Below are 16,923 nucleotides of genomic sequence, written 5' to 3'. Positions count from 1 at the left end.
AGAACCACGGAAAGCTCTTTTGAAAAGGTTTGATAGCAGCTGTTGAGAGTAAATTGTTGCCATTTGAGAATTGGAGCAAACCAATGAGTTTTTGCTGCCCCTTTACTTTCTGATCATTTTGTTTTGTCCTCTCAAAAAAGGTTTGGATCCTCTTGTGTATTGCCCCTCTCTCTGTTTTGTTCCAGGGTAATAAAGGGGTCTAGAAGAAGATAAGGGCGGGAATTGTGTGCAGTTAATGTGCTGTGAGGCCAGGTAAAGGCTGTGGCTGTTTATCTCAGGTGAACCCATGCAGAGGGACACCAGGATGTGGGCCCATGGGTTTTTCCTGGGGAAAGAAGGTTGGGTGCAAGGCAGATGTGTGCCTGAGACAAGGTGCAGGGAACGATCCTGCCCTCTGCACAGGCTGAGCTCCTCTCACCCAGCCCTCAGCAGGGATGCTGACCTGGGAGCTCCTGTAGGAGTGGGGGAGCAGGGTCGAGTGGTGCATCCCATGCAGAGGTGCCTCGTGACCCACAAAACAAAAGGGCATGCTGTTTTCTTTCCCATAAATGCTGATTTTCCAAACCATTTTTTTTTCTGGGATTCAGCATTCTCATTTATAAAGGCAAAAGTGAGTGAGAACAGCAGGTTTGTGTGCAGTGGGAACAACCGAGGCTGCAAAACAACAGGGCTTTTGTGCAGAGGGACAATCTCACCAGGTCTCACACTGAAATCAAAACTGAACACCAAGCCTTTCCCATTTCCCTCCTCCGAATATTCAGTGCTGAGTGCGATGCTAGCCTGCTACTGATTTAATTTTTACTAAAGAAAAGAAACACATCCCATGCTTTGCTGTAATTAGGAAAATCAGAGTAAATCCATGACGTTGTCCTCTGCAGAACAGCTGAGGGCATCCCACCAGCTCAGTGGGTCGCTCTGCTGCTTCGTGCGGTGCGAGCTGGAGTTAAACCAGGGTGCCAGCCTGTCTGGCATCGCTGCGCCTCGTGGAAGGCCCTCTCTTGCTCTATTGCCAAGCCATTCAATGCCTGGAAGCTTTCACAAACAATGCCCTCCAGCAGCAGGGCCGTGGCTGCTCGGGGAAGCTGGCCAGCCGGGGAGAGGTGGATGCTGATGTCCCTGTCCTGCCGGAGCACAGCACTGTGGTGCTGCACGGTGCTTCATCTTCCTCCCACATCTGCGATCATACAGGAACCCGAGCGCTCTAGTTCATGAGAAAAAGCTTTGCAGTCCCAGGGGTGCTTCCAGGGAAGGAGGGCACTTATAAATACACAAAATCTCAGCAGGATTTAGTTTTCTGTAAAAGAAAACATGACTGTGACACATTGCCTGAGAACGAGGCATCGTTTTTCTTTGATGCGAAATTGCTTAGTCGTTGAAATAACGCTCGGCTGCAATTTCGTACGATAGGACCTGGGTTTTAAAATGACATCAACCTAGCTTTTAATTTTGCAGGTGTAAATTGCACCTGCAAATCATTTTGTCTGCAAACCACAGCATTTCAGGTTTGATTTCCCGATTTCCTATGGCGTACTTAACTGATGTCAGTTAGTTATTTCAATATCCAGCTTCTCAGGCACTACTATTTCAGGAACAAAATTACAGTCTTAAAGCTTCAAACCCATTTCTGAAGCTTTGATGGAAGGGAAGAGTTAGGAAGTGCAGCCAACCCACAGTTCATACAAATCTTTTGATACAATCCTTGAGATTAGTGTTGGGTATTGTCAGAAAGCACAGTGCTTTGCATCTGTAGAGCAACTTGGTCTAACCGAGCCAAGAAGCTGTGCAATTTTCCAGCGACATTCCTGGTTGCTTTTCTGAAACGCATTCTTCTGAACCATAGTTTGTCAGTTAGCATTGGGTTTGCTCTTTTAATAGCTTTATTCCCTGTTGCCTCCTTTTTCCTAACTTTGTCTTGAAAAACTAACCCGTTAGTCTAAAATTACCAGTTATCTGTCACGTGGGCTATGCCTTTTCCATGGGAGATGGATGGAGACTCATGAGCTCGTTTCACGTTGTGCTCTGACAGATAAGTTAAATGCATAATTTTCTAGCATTTACATAGTTTGCATACATGTTTTACTGACACTGTTCTGTTTTCCTGACAGGGTCGCCATGTTAAGACTGGGCAGCTAGCAGCAATCAAAGTGATGAATGTCACTGAGGTGAGTAACCCAAAAATAATAAAAAGCTGTTATCAAAGTGTAAGGGAAAACAAAGAATCAAGTTGTGAGAATGTGGGTAGCTTATAAGATGATCCATAGGTGTAAATTATGGTAGCTGAGCAGTGGTTTATGTTTTTTAGAGTACTGAGAGGCCTTAATACAACCAGATGCTCAGCAGTGCCTGTCCAGTGGCAACAAAGCAATAAGGGAATGCACGTCTATATATTTTGATGCTCTGAAATAATGAAGAGAACTCTCTTCCTGCTTGTTTCACGTTGATTATCTGTTCGCAGAGATAGCAAGTAAAAGATTTCCTGTAGCTCTGTGCTGCCCCTTCTGTTTCAGCGCATCCTCTCCTTGCCAGCCATTCCTCAGCGTATCTACCCTGACAGCTAGCAAGCAGGAACATGTTAAAAATGCAAATGTTGCACTTTTTTATTGCTATTTGACAGATGAGAGAAGGAGACCGGTTTAATTGGCACTGTCACTGCTCACATTTACGAGGTGGTATCGGTGCTGGAACAGAGTGTCAACAAAGTAGCTAAGCATTGATTTTTGTTTCGGAGAGCAGCCTGTAGCGAAGCAGCTTGCCTCCTTGAGGCTGCATGAGCCTGAGCCCCAGAAGGGCTGGGCTGTGCCTGCGTCCTCGAGTGTAAGGACAGCTCATGGTTTGGTCGGATGCGCCTGTTCTCACGGACAGCCAGCTCCTTGTCCTCTCGCTCTGGCAGCATGGATGTGGTGCATAAAACACCAAGACAATGTTAGAGCCTTCTTGAGACGTTGTGAGTCATAGCCTAAAATAAGAAACAGGTCCTCTGGACCAAATCTGCCAGTGGTACGGCTACATGGAGCGTTTTGGACAAGCACAAGCAAGCTCTGGCTGCATTTTTGTGTCTTCTGCTCGTCTTGGAAGACAATGGAGCGAGTTAGCATCTGCGTGGGCACTGTCACGTAGAACGGGTCCAGGCCAGCTGTCTCTGCTGGTAGTGTAGGAATCCAGCCCTGAGCAGCGACTGCTCTGAATGGCACAGCCTGGTTTGGCTGTGGCTGCTACCTTGTAAAATAAGCACGTGCAGTTGAATTCCAAGTGTTGTTCTTGTCTATGTGTTGTTCTCCTCTATGGATAGAGATAGAGGAGGGTAGGTTATTGAAGTCAGTGCTACGTTAAATTGATGGAATTTTAGCTTATAGCTCTGTAGTTACATCCGTCATCGTGTGCTTTGCCTCAGAGACATAGCAGTGACCAAACATGAGACTGCTGGATTTTGAGAGCGAGAAGAAGTAAAGTTTGAGTCGTAGACAGATTCCTGGGGTCAGAGCACCTCCGTGCTCTTTTCTGAGAAAGGAATTTACAGGAAAGATCCTGTCTGGGACTCAGAAGTGATCCAAAGCTGCTCTACAGAATGTGTTCATGCTTTGCTGGGCCTGCCAGCAGTGCCTGAGGGCTGGCCAGAGATGTCACTTGTGGGCTGTCATGTTAACACAAGTGACAGTCCCTTCCTTGATGAAACAATTGAAGCAAAAACTGCAGGAAGGGAACCTTGGAAAGATTTCCTTCCCTTTTGCTATATATAACCCAGTCTCCTTTGTATGTAAGTAACAAAATGCAGCACCCAGTAATGTCTGCTTGCTTGGAAACAAAATTTAGATGGAAGACAGCCTTGTGCTTCAGCCTCGGGAATCCCCAGTGGTGGACTTGCATGGTTCTGGGGACAAAGCACAGCTGCTCAGGTCTCATTTGCTGCTGCTTTGCAGGCTGGAGAGCCAGCACCATCCTGGAGAATCTGTCCCCTCGCTCGAGGGGCTGAGCAGCAACGATAACAGGTCATGCTGTTTTCACATTGAGTCGCTTAACGCAAAAGCAGTCGTGATGGTTTCAGTCTAACAGTGAGCGTGCTGCTGCAGCCACCTGGGGGGTTTCCCTGGTGCTCTTCCCCAAGCTCTGCGTGAATGCATTGTAGCTGGACATGAGCGTTCCTGCTCTCTGACCTCGGTGCAGGGTGAGCTTTCTGCTGTTACTTCCACTTCTGGAACATGGGCTGGCTGCGTTCCTGCTGCTGAGGCACAGGCTGGGAGACCAGATCCAGGCCTCTGCTTCATCTACACTGCTGCTGCTGCACGGGGTCGGAGCTGGGTAAGGCTGAGGCTGCTGCTGGATGTGCCCAGGGCATCTCTGAACCTCAGCCCTCCGCCTGTTAAATAGCAAAAACCTTCACAGCATGTGGGTACTGAAGCCTCTCACAGCATTAGCCTTTCAATCTCCAGAAATTTAGTGTGATAAATTCAGCCTGCCAAGGATTCGGTACTTCTCCTGCGTTGTCAGTCTGCTCAAGCTTGTTATTTTCTGTTCCTTTGGGCTTGAAAAGCTGGCTTGAGGCATTAAATAAAGTCTTTAAAATATTGAAATCTCCGTCTTCAACGTCCTGCATATAAATTGCACCTGAGAGCAACATCTCACAGGGAGTTTGGCTTGTGAGAAATGGAAGCTGTCACAGCAAACCTGCTCAAGTGAGATGGGAGGCCCCCAGCCCCTGTGGTCATCTTCATCTTGGGGTGGTTATTGGATCTGATCAGTGCTGCACAGGGAGTGCTTTTCTTAGGGAGAGAAAACTTCATGTGGTAGAAAACAGGAAGATGTTTTTAAAAGAGAAAAAAAAAAAAAGAAGAAGAAGAAACCAGGGCAAATGCAGTCTTTTTTTCCCTCACCTGTGTCCAAAAAAGTGGAGAAGAGCGGAATGCCTGGCACGGCCTCGTGATTTGGATGCCTGCTCGGAGGCGCTCCAGGAGAAATCTCACTCCGTGGCAGGGACCGAGTCTGACGGAGCCCCATGCCAGGGTAGGTCGGTGGTGGCTGGGTCACTAGCCCACAGTGCTGCTCAGCAATAAGGTCGGCGTTGTCTGACATGGGAGAGAAACGTTTGGACGAGGATACCTCATATACAGGGGTACTGAGCTACTTGCTCGCCTCCTGGACACTGCAGTGCGCTGCACGCCCCCAGCATCCTGTTTTCACTACGAAGTCCAACCTAAGAAGTCTTCCAGCTAACGCTTCATCCCAACTAATACATTTCTGCCAAAGGAGTGTTTCACCAAATCTACGTATTTTTTTTTCCAGCAAGAAATTGTTTCATCAGCAAGCTCCTGACCAGCTCCAGCTGTGATTGCTCAGCTCCGAGATCTGAGGCACACCAGGAGCTGAGCAAATCTGCCCTGCGCCGCTGCGAGCTGCAGCCCCGGGCTGCTTTCTGAAGAGCAGCAGCAGGATGCTGTGGTCACTGCGGGATCCTCTGGACATCTGTCAGGAAGTGCTGCAGTGTCACGTTAAGGGGGAGAGCGGGGGGAGCCCTTTGAAATTGTTGAAGTGGAGCTGATGGCAACGTGCGCTCACGGGGCCTCTCCGCACAGGCTGTGCTTCCTGCGTGGCGGTGCCAAGCACACAAAAAGCTTGCAGAGAGGTCGGATCCTTGCTGCTCGCCTCTTCGGTGTCAGTGCAGGTGATCAGGGAGCTCTTCTGCAGCAGGCCGTTCCCTGTTTGTCGTTGCTTTCAGGCTTTTCAGGTAGCGAAATAACACTGAAAGGAGAAACTCATCGTTGGTTATGCCTCAGTACTGAGGGCTCTTTAGGTGGAGCACTTATCAGCTGGTGATCTTGTTTCTGTTTGAGGTCAGAGGCGTGTGCTTTCTAGTTCTTTGCTTCCTAATGTCACTGCGGATAAGCCCACGTCTTCAAAAATAGCCTTTGATCATGAACCTGTCATCTTTGTGCATGCAGCCATCTGTACCCAGAACCGCACTGGTTTGTGAAAGCAAACAGCTTTTTGCACCTGCACATCTGTGAGCTTCCTTCTCCTGAGCAGCATGATTTGTGAGCAGCTTTCCAGGCCCCTGGGAGATGTGGCTGAAGGCAATGTTAACAGAGGGGTGGTGGAAAGTGGAAATCCTGAGCTCCTACGCCCACTGAAGAGTTGAGGGTGTCTCCAGGCTCCTTGCTCACAGGATGCGTGGAGCTGAGGCTTGGCAAGTGCAGGTTCAGTTCCCAGCTGAGCCTCAGGCATGGGCCGTGGGGCAGAACTGCTCATGCTTCCTCTTCTGCTTTGGTTTCTCCATCTGAAACAGAGCAGTTCTTTCAAAGGTCACTCAAGATACAGGAGGACGGATGGAGTACTTTGTGCCTGTGAAATGCCCACCTGCTGGCACCTTACAGCCTGGTCTAGTTTGAAGTCACATCTGCCTTTGGAGGACAAGAAAATTTAGCTCCAAGGGTTTGTGCTCAGCAGCAGCAGGGCTCCGTAGGGAAGCTCACCATGCTCATCCTGTACCCAAGCAGTGGTAGCTGCCTCTGGGGGCATGGGTGGGCAGGGGAAGAAGAGGGCAGTGCAGGGAGGTCCCAGCCCACGGGGTAAATAGGTGAGGACATGTGGTAAGGCAAGGATTGTCTTAATGGTGATGGGAAAGGAGCATTGCACACGTGTATGACTCTTTGCTCTTGCCAGCGAGTGTGGCAGGGCCTACGTGGTGTTCCAGCTGTGCTCACCAGCAGGCACACACACGCTTACTGTTGTTATTTTGAAAGCACCCGGGCAAGATCCTGGAGAAATACTCAGGCAAGAGCTGTGCCAGCATGGTTAATTAGGCAAAGGAGGAAGAGGCACGAGCTGTGAGGAAGCGGCTGAGGTCTGCCAGCTCCCCAGGAGGAACTCTGTGCAAGCAGGGAAGCCGTGCAGCCGGGCTCCGCCAGTGCAAAGTTCAGGCAGATGGACGGAGTTAAACCAGACAAACACAGCCAGGTCCAGGATGGCGACTCCAGCGTTGTTATTCCCTTCCTCACCTCCCTTCCTCTCACCTGCTCGTTCCCACCCTTTCACACGCACTGCCGGGAGTCCCAGAGGGAGCAGAGCCTCGTTTCCCCTCCAGAAGGCATCAGCACGAGCTCTCAGCTCCCTTTCATCTTGCCCTGGCCACGTGCAGAGAAGAATGCGACCTTGCTCCTGGAGGATTTCCTGCACGCTGTCTGGGACGCAGCTTCGATTTCTCTCAGACTCCAGATGCTACACGGGGCTCCTCCTTTCCCTCCCGAAGCCGTATGACATCCAGGGACCTGTCAAGCCAAGTTAAGGGTCCTCCTTTCCCCCTAATTGCAAACATAAGACAAATGAAATACCTGTAGTAGTGCGTGCAGCTTGAGAGCCTGTGTTCAACAGAGGGGCTGTTCTGAAACCTGAAATAGCTGCTCTTGCTTCACGTGGAGTTATTTTACATTCCTTTTTCCTACAGCTTAAGACAAATAAGCTTTGGTCTGGCAGCACATCTTCTGTGGATTGAAGTTACTGGGGAAGTTCTTGGCCACTTCTGTTGGTAACGCTTTTTTGGGGGTCGGATTTAATAAGGCATATCATATAAATGAGAGTTTGAGGGAATTTGGCTTCAGCTTGCCAGGGTTTCATGTTTTGGTACAGGTAGAAAGGACAGGGCAGCTGGTTTTGCAAGCAGTTTGCTGTGAAGGCTGAAGGAATGCTTCGATGGCAAAGCTACTGGAAAATAGTGAAAAAGGGCAGAAAAATGTCCTGTGGGTCTGAGCTATTCGTGCGTGCTTCCTTTTTTCCCCTTCAGCTACCGAGTGCTGACAGGGACGTTCTGCAGCGAGGTAAACTAATTTCCAGCATTGTCTTTCCCCTTTTCACTGGTGCACGGCTACCTTGCAGCACTACGTGTCTCCTCTTAAAGCAAACGAGACAGCAAAACCTGCGGGCATTTCTCTGGGGGTGGTGCACCGGTTCTCTTGGTGGCAAGAGAACAAACAGGCTAGGTCTGAAAAGACCTCTTCGGGTGGCAAATGGGCTGGGAGCACAGCTGGAAGATGAAAGATGGAGCTTCCCTGTCCCTGCTCGGGCTGTCGGCTCTGGTTTCCTCTCGGCAGGACTTCCACGGGACGGGGAAGCCGAATTGGCTGCGGTGTGCATGGTGCTGTCCCAAGTGTTTGAGTAATGGGGTGTTAGGAACGTTTTTATTTCATTTTAAATCCGGTTAATTGCTCCAGACTACATTACTGCCTGCAGAACCGCAAGCAGGGGAGCTGTTGGTCCTGCCTGAGCCCCATGAGGAGGTGATATGAGTTTGTTTTACCCACAGGGGGATGTTTTTGGATTCTTTAGCCCAAACCTTAGCATTTGGTTGTTTTAGGCCAAAGGATCAGGGCGATTCAGTCCTTGGTTTTAGAGCCTTCGATTGCACTCTCAGGCTCACAGAATGACACAGGTTGGAGGGGGCCTCAGAAATTCTCTAAGCAGGGCCAGCCTTGGGATCCCACCAGGGTGCTCAGGGCCGTTTCCAGGTGGGTCTGGAAAGCCTCTGAGGATGGATCCAGGTTGCACACCTGCTGTGAGTACCCCAGAGCTCATCTCTGGTTTCCTAAAGAGCCTTCTGCTCTCTTCTGCTGCAGAATGAAGAAGAGGAAATCAAGCTGGAGATAAATATGCTAAAAAAATATTCCCATCATCGGAATATTGCGACATATTATGGTGCATTTGTAAAGAAAAGCCCTGCGGGCCAAGATGATCAGCTCTGGGTAAGTGTTTAGTGTTCCTTGTGTCCATCACACTCCCAGCTCCTTCCTTTAGAGCTCCAGGATACTTGGCCTGGACCCTGTCTTGGTGAAACTCTGAAGCTACTGTCCTGAGAGGTAATTTACAAAAAAGGAACATCCCTCCTCCCTACACATCTTCCATCCTCCCCTCTGATTTCCTTTGAGGATGAGTGTAAAGTTTGTTACGATAATTGTGTCTTGGGTTGTTGGTTGTGTTTGTTGTTAGAGCTTTTTTCCCCCAAATTAAATGTTTCTGTCTTTTTTAATAAGGGTGAAAGAGAGCTTGTACTCTCATTTCCCCTCCTTTTTCTTGTCACTTTCTACACATTTTACCAGTTGAAAAATAAAAAAGCAAAAAGTGGAATTGGCAATGAAGCAAAGAAAAATGAAGCCTCCACATTTATTTTTTTTCTGCAAGATTTTTGGAGATCTGCAGCAAAATGAGAAATTTTAAATTCTGAAAAAACTCCCACGTTTCTCAGTGCTCTTTTTATTCTTTGTTTCTGATTTATGTTTCTAGAATGAAAAGAATTTCCTGTAACCCATAATAAGAGAGGAGCACTCCTAAGTTATTTACTTTATATTCATTCATTCATTCATTCAGTAATGTGCACTGTTCAGGAAATGAGATTCTGCATCATTTGGCACCCAGGAAGGTGGCATGTAATTCACCATACCTTGATGGTGGGGGCAGTGGGTGTCTTAATGGTACCTGTACTTGTGCCCTGCCAGTGCTGTGGTAAGGGTGCATTGCGTTTGTCTCTCTGCAGCTGGTGATGGAGTACTGTGGTGCTGGCTCTGTCACTGATCTGGTGAAGAAGACAAAAGGGAACTGCTTTAAGGAAGACTGGATAGCGTACATCTGCAGAGAGGTTCTCAGGGTGAGTTGTGCCACCAGAGCTTTGTTGGCCTTTCCCAGCCTTTGCTCGCTCATGTAGGACAATAACGACCACTGCTATTTTAAGGTTCTGATCCGTGGGGCTTGTGGGCTGTGGTTCACAAGAGTCAAGATGTTCATCAGCCCACAGTACTCTCATCAATCCCATTTTCTGTACGAACACATGGGTTATGGTTTTCTGTGGCAAATAGCCATCTTCTTCCACATCTTGAGATCTTACTGCTCATTGCTTTGGCTGGTCATGCTGTGCAAAGTCTTTCTGCTCCTAAGTCCTTTACCTGCACACACTCAGGGGCCTTTTTTCCACACTATTAAAAGCAGTGTTGGCTAGGTAGCATTCCAGAATCTTAAAGGTGGCCCTGCTGGGGCGGTACTCCCAGAGATAATTCTTGCAACTATATTTCATTCTGTGTCAGCTTAGGGCTATTTTTTGTTCCTGGAAAGTGTAGAGAATAAAACAGTTCCTAAATGTGATCTAATGAACTAGCCTGGCAATAAATAAATAAATAAAATGTTGGAAGCTGTCAATCTAAATTCAAAACCCATTACAGAGCTACTGATCCATCTTCCTTGCGATGGAGTCTTACTTCTTCTCTAAATAACAGTACACTAGATGCAAATTCTGGGAGCCAAAATTCAAATAGCATGCCAAAGTAATGCTTGAACAGGGGTAAATCTTTGCTTCAGGAACAGCAGAATTGGGAAACATGCTCAGTGGAGAACATCAGCCATCTCACCTGGATTTGGCATTAGACTGTGTGTTGTAATAACTATAGCTGGAGGTTGTGGGGAGAGCTCTTCTGTGGGAAAAAATCCCAGTGGTCTGGTTAGGTTGCTGTTGTTGTGTCTGGGTGGCTATAAAGCCTCTCCTAAAGCAGTTAGTGTTAAAACCTTTGGTTTACGCTCTTGCAGCTGAAAGCAATAGCAGCATGCTTGCATAAAACAAGCAATTGGATTGAACGATCTTCATTTGAAAACAGGGAATAACTTGTTGCATCTGGATTGAAAATGCTTCCTTCTGGAAACTTTAGGGGCTGGGAGGAAGCTCTGTTTGAAGTCGTGAATATTATATTGTAGAGGCTAAACATTTGGAGTGAAGTACCCCTTGGCTTACTACAACATATTATTTTGGTGTGTTCCATTCTGTCTGTGCTATCGTAATGTTACACGGACAGCTTGGGAAGGAAGGAGAAGCCAGAAAATTGCGAATACTAGCTGAATGAAAACAATGTGTGCCACATTCAAAAATGATCCGAGATGGTATTTTGAGCTGTATGTGGCCCATTTATTATTGAATACAGAGTTTTGCTGTTTTGCTGAATGCAGAGTAACCCACTGTGGCCAGCCAGCTGCTGTCTCTGTACATCACAGAGAGCATTCTGCACTGCTTCTCACCTCTTTTGTTTGCTTTTAATGAGTGTTACAAAGAGACGTCCCTTGATTCTAAGATAGAAGTAGGAAAATGTTGGTACTTTTCCCGTCACACTTGACTTCAGAGAGGCTCCACTACTGTCAGGCCTTCTGCTTGCTGTCTTCTCTCCTTGCCAGAACTGGGGTCTTCGTGTTATTAATCTCATGTAAAGGGCTTTGCCCATGAATGAATTCTGAGAAGATAATAGTGTATAAAGGCAACAATGCCAAGCTCATGATGATGAGAATAAGGGAAGTCTCGCCTTTTTATTTTTAGGGCTTGGCACATCTTCATGCTCATCATGTCATCCATCGAGATATTAAAGGGCAGAATGTTCTTCTCACAGAAAATGCAGAAGTAAAACTGGGTAAGTTTCCTTAAAAGTTTCCTTAAATGAGTGCTAGAAACCTGTTTGTAAAAAATTTACAATTTCTATCTTACCTTGGAAAGACTTTAAAGGATATATTTAATGCTTGTGTATATAAGGTGCCTGTCGTATAGAAAGAGAGAAAAATGGGATGTATTCTGCAAGAATGTCACTCACAGCCTGTAGGAAAAATACAGCTACTTCTGGGCAGTCAACACAAAACCTGTGTAGTAAGTCACAGCACCACCAGGCCTTCACAGCAGATTCCTGGTGTACAAAACATTCCAAAAAAATAAAAATAAAAATTTGGAGACTACATTATGCTACTCTATTTATCTATGGGAAGTGATCTTAGAGATTTTCATATGTCTGATGATAGGTGAAATTACTCGTGTGAGGGCTGCTACTGAGAATTAGCTCTTACTAATTGTCATCTCCCAAGAACGTCTGAGAGTTTACTCATTTCCTTTTCTAGCTGTGACGTATCAATGCTGACAACTTCTAACTTCCTAAGACTAAATTCAACTACATTATCTTTCTGGAAGAGGGGATGTCTTTCACGTTTTTGGAAGGCATCAGAGAGGATGCATGGCATTAATTTAAAGGAGCAGGCTCAAGGAGGACACTTCTTTTTTGGGGGATGGTCCTTTATTCTCCATCTCATTTCCTCATCTGAAAGAAATAACTGTAGAGTTGGAGAAGAAGAATATACATAGCCTATGGATATGGGGTAGGATGCTTGGCTGGAGCAAGTCAAAATAAGCATTAAAAACTAACTAAATAAATAAAAGTGTTTCCAGAGAGATTTAGCTCTTAAAGCAGAGAAGCTGGAAAACCAAGAGGTCCTCAGTCCCGTTTCATTCCACTTCAGCGTAAGCATTATTTGTAAAAATTCTGTTCTCATTTCCCATCAATTGCACAGAAGGCACGATGATCCCAAAAGTCAGGTCCAACTTCCTGTTGCAGATGGCTTGCTAAACAGGGATGTTAAGCAATAGTCGTATAAATGACCACGGTATGCAGATGGTCTGCAGTGAGGAAATATGGGTGAGAAAATCTGCTCCTTGATGGTATTAGCAGGGCTGTTTCTTTCCAGTCCTTTCTTTTCCCTGTTTTCTTGTCTTCTCTGTGAATAACACTCAGGTGCTGTGCCTGGTGGTTCCAATTAGTGCATCTGAGCAGTTCATTTAATGAAAAATATGGTCACACAATTATTGATTGTATAGGCCTTTCTTCATATCTGAGCCAAACCATTTTCCTATACATCCTCGATGAAAGTAACATCCTTTCAGCACAAAGAGCACCACGCAACTCTACAGCTTTCCAATTATAATGAGGCTAAGATCAGAATAAACCCATATACTCTTCAGCCTGTTGTAAGCTGTTTTTGAATGCAGGGAAGGAGTTATTTAAAATGGTTCAATACAAAGTGATTATGATGGTGGATAGGTTATGATTTTATTATTTTTTATTATGATGTTATTATTTGGTGATTTTTTTTTTTATTATGATTTCCAGCTTTCAGAAGTGGCCTTATTAGGCACATCCAAATTTTCCTTGTCCATAGGTACTATTTTTCTTTTTTAATACTAAAGATCTCAGGTTCTACTCAGTGTATCATATAAATTAAACATCAGTTATTCTGTACTGTCTTCATAGACCAGTCCATGTCTGTTGTAGCCTGCCTGCCAGATTTAGCATGCAGTTTATTGGATCATTCTTTCAAAAAGAGCAAGAGGCAGTTTAATTTCAATTATTGGACAAGATACACTGTGAAAACTCAGATTTGGTGCATACTGTAGCCCAAAGGTTTGGTATCTAAACAATATGGAAGCAATTAAGCAAAAACTCTGCCACATGGATGCAAACATTCATTAATTTCTTTACCCCACTTGGCTTTTTAGTGGATTTCGGTGTAAGCGCCCAACTGGATAGAACTATTGGGAGAAGAAACACGTTTATTGGAACACCGTATTGGATGGCGCCTGAGGTCATTGCTTGTGAGGAGAACCCAGACTCTACATATGATTACAGAGTAAGTGTTATAACTCTGCCTAAGGTAGCAAAACACTCAAGTTCTGCATATGAAAATTTCAAACATCCCTTCTTTTAAACCACAATAATATTAAAACTGTACAAGTAGAAGTATTTGCAGTATGTGGGTGGTAGCTAATTTTTTAAGAGTGGAATTTCACTATGAGTATTTTTTGTGAATGGTTCATATGAGAGATACACATTCATGAACTATTCTGTTCAGTGAAATACTGATATATGGAGGTTGCAGGTCAGGATGGGAAAGAAAGGAAGAGGTAAATTTGAAAGAAAGGCTTGAGAAACAGTGCGTTGGTTGTAATGGTAATATGGCAAGGTATTGCTCTTCTCTTTACCTCTCAGCCTGGAGCCTCCCAGCTCCAAGCCCTTAATAATCTTTGTGGCCCACTGCTGCACCTACCCCACTGCACCTCATACTGGGGAGCGCAGACTTGGTCACAGCCCTCGAGATACAGCCTTGCCAGCACTGAGCAAGTGGGAATTGTCACCTCTCCTCACCCACTGGCAGCACTCATCCTAGCTGATTCTTCACAACCAATCTCAAGCAGAAAAGGCTGAATGAATACATGGGCCTTACCTGTTCTTGTTATATGCACCGGTTTACCTGGTCCCTGCCATCATTTTTGCTCCTGTACAAGCACATACTGATATCTTCTTCATTGATGCCAAAGACACAAAAATTTGTTTTATTTTTTGAGATGAGCTGCATGCTGTGCATTTTGGATACCAGCAACAGCTATCAAACACTTTTTCTGGTTCTCCTTCCAGCTATTATAATGTACCAATGCTGTTCTGAAGAGACTTACGAATCTTATCCTTTGTCCTCTGGCCTGTTTCCGGCAGTGTTGTTGTTTGCCTGTCTACACTTGCCCTGCACGATGTTTTCCAGGAAAGACTTTCTCAGCAACCCTTGCCTCTGGTCACTGTCTTGCTCCATCTGTTCTGCTGGTTGCCACTTTGCACCTCTCATTCTAACTGTGGCTTCAGAAATTCTATTAGAAGAGCCTGTTATTACCTCCATTTTCTTCTGGTTCAGAGGCTATGATTCTTCCTTGTTGAGATCTTCTTCTGTGCTGCACTGGCAGTGTGAAATCGCATTGTGTGAGTGGCAGTCATGACCAAAGAATGTTCTTGGATTTTAGTTTTCATACCATGTGAATCTCATCGTGAAACCTCAATAAATGAATCTCTTGTCTTCGTTGATTTTGTTTTCAGAACATATAAGCGTTAGGAACACACACCCTACTTCTTGAGGTTCCCTTGCCTTCAATAACAAACAAGGTTCATCTGCTTGCCTTTGTGTCTATCTTGGAATAGTTTATGCAGATGGTTATTCAAAACTGATCAGTGGAGGGGTTTGGAAGCATCACACAGACAGTGCTATGACTCAGAAGGCGGCATAAGGCCGGTCTTTTCTACAGAGATTTGTGGCTGACCTGATGGGGAAAGTAAAAGGAACCCATTCTGTGGCGTCTGTAACTTCTTGCTGGTCCAGCTCTGTTGAAAATTTGACAGAAATGATAACAAATGAGTGAAAATATATATGCATAAATACATCTATAAACACACAGGCCTTTACAGACACTGGTATTTTCCCTTTCACCTGGCTGCTTCTGACACCTTGAAACACAAAACCAAATCTTTTTTTTTTAGCCTGGTTGTTTCTCCCATTCTCCCCAGAGCCTGCAATACTGCCTCTAGAAGATTTTTCTAATTTTCAGTCATTTATTTAATAACAAATCAGGGTCACACTGGTTTTGTTCTCAGAAGCTTCTACAAGTTATAACACAAACTGGTTTGCACAAAGCAGCTCAGAGCAGCTGGACTGAGAAGGCTCTGTTGGTAAAGGCAAATTTAGTTAGGGTGCCAGGCTGGGTCTGAGCTGCTCTTCACATAACGGCATATTGCATCTGATCTTTGAAGGTTTGTCTTCTTTTCTCCCTGTTAAAAGATAATTTGAGAGATCCCTCTGCAAGTTTATTTCATCACATACCTCTCATCTGACTACATTTAGACACACACACACACAAAAAAAGTAAAATAACGTATGTGATCAATCAGGTGGAAGCCTGAGAAGTTTTTAGAGGCTCTGGTTGTGTTCCCAGTTTACCTTCCATGCTCAAAACCTGGCCTTTAGCATCCAGATAAGCTGACAAAGAAAACTCCAGTCTAAGTTAACTGAGCTGAACATACACTACAGCATAAATCTGACTGTGACTAAACCTCCTTTTGTGTGCCCAAAAACATGTGACTGGAGACTTTGTAGACAGAAAAAGTCAGACCCCAGGGCCTGGCTATAATTTTTGTTCTATCAGTGTAGAAACTCAGCAATGACTATTGATACAAGCATTAAGACCAAGAATTTTTTGGCGCTGTCGCGTCTCACTGCCTCGTGACAACAGCTTAGAGACTTAAAATACATATCTAAATGGTGCCTGGTGTATTCTGGCTCTTTAGTTTAGTTTATTTTTTGAATGCAAAAGGTTTGCATTTTGGGGCTGGCTGCATAAATGATGAATCAGCTACTCAGAGCTGCACGGGAAATAGGAAGCTTCTGGCTATTAGCACGTTTCCTAAAAGCTCAGGAGGGAGCGGGAGGGAGCAGAAGGTGTGTCACAGTTGCGTTAACATGACCTGGTCTGAGAGAATTCTAGGGGAACTGTAAAAAACATAACAAAAGGAAAAAAAAAAAAAAAAAAAGCTTCAAGTTGCAATGTGCAATGTGTGTTTTTTTTTTTCCCTGCAGAGTGACCTCTGGTCTCTGGGAATCACTGCAATTGAAATGGCTGAAGGAGCTCCTCGTAAGTGATTTGGTATGGGGAAAAGGGGCTCTGTGCTTTGTGAGTATGTTCTGTGTTAAGATAACTCATGGTTTTGGGTTTATTTTTACAAATAATCTGTGATTTTTTTCTCATTTGGCTTCCCTAAGTCCCTGGTTTCATTCCTTGCCTTCACATGCTAGGGAAACAACATTTTTCATGGAGCTTTTATTAGCATTACTTTGATCACTGCCTGTGGATACAGCTAAGCAGAAGCGATGGACATGTTAGCAGAAATATTTGATGAGTGGTTTTGGTTTTAGGTCACTATTGGAGAAAAAAAATGGCAGTGGATGAAGCTAGGCTTAAAGGTTTTTTACTCAGGGCATGACCTGATTTATCCCAGGTTTTGGGGTGAATACTGTATTAGCTCATACCGTGGCTTCAGTCCATGACCCCATGCAGCAGGAGTGCGCAGGGAGACCCTCACTGATCCTGACTATCCCCCTCACTCCACTGGTCAGTGTCTCATAGCCATTAGGCAGGAATTGGCAGCTGCAGGGTAGATGCAAGGACCTCGTCCATCTTCTGTTTCCAGGGAGGACCCCTTGTTTCACCCCTGCACCCATGGAGCAGCTGTGATGTGAGGGTGTTTCTGGTGACTGCGGAGAGCACAGGAGATGAACTAGATT

General features: G+C 45.4%; 1 protein-coding gene across 3 annotated transcripts in view; it reads left to right on the top strand.

The window, feature by feature from the left end:
* Positions 1 to 16,923, top strand: part of NRK (Nik related kinase) — a 99,531-nt gene that overhangs the window by 31,957 nt on the left and 50,651 nt on the right. For 2 of the 3 annotated variants that reach the window (XM_084534042.1, XM_084534040.1), the window contains exons 3-8: positions 2,106 to 2,162; positions 8,601 to 8,726; positions 9,515 to 9,625; positions 11,330 to 11,420; positions 13,325 to 13,455; positions 16,219 to 16,273. In XM_084534042.1, the coding sequence (XP_084390168.1) occupies positions 2,148 to 2,162; positions 8,601 to 8,726; positions 9,515 to 9,625; positions 11,330 to 11,420; positions 13,325 to 13,455; positions 16,219 to 16,273 (529 nt within the window). In that variant the 5' untranslated portion in view covers positions 2,106 to 2,147. Of the gene's footprint in view, positions 1 to 2,105; positions 2,163 to 7,771; positions 7,806 to 8,600; positions 8,727 to 9,514; positions 9,626 to 11,329; positions 11,421 to 13,324; positions 13,456 to 16,218; positions 16,274 to 16,923 lie in introns of all 3 variants that reach the window. The other variant, XM_084534041.1, reaches the window with a different exon arrangement.

This window comes from Aythya ferina (genome assembly GCF_964211825.1).
Source record: "Aythya ferina genome assembly, chromosome: 13".
Lineage (NCBI taxonomy): Eukaryota > Metazoa > Chordata > Aves > Anseriformes > Anatidae > Aythya > Aythya ferina.
This window is presented reverse-complemented; position numbering and strand designations above follow the sequence as displayed.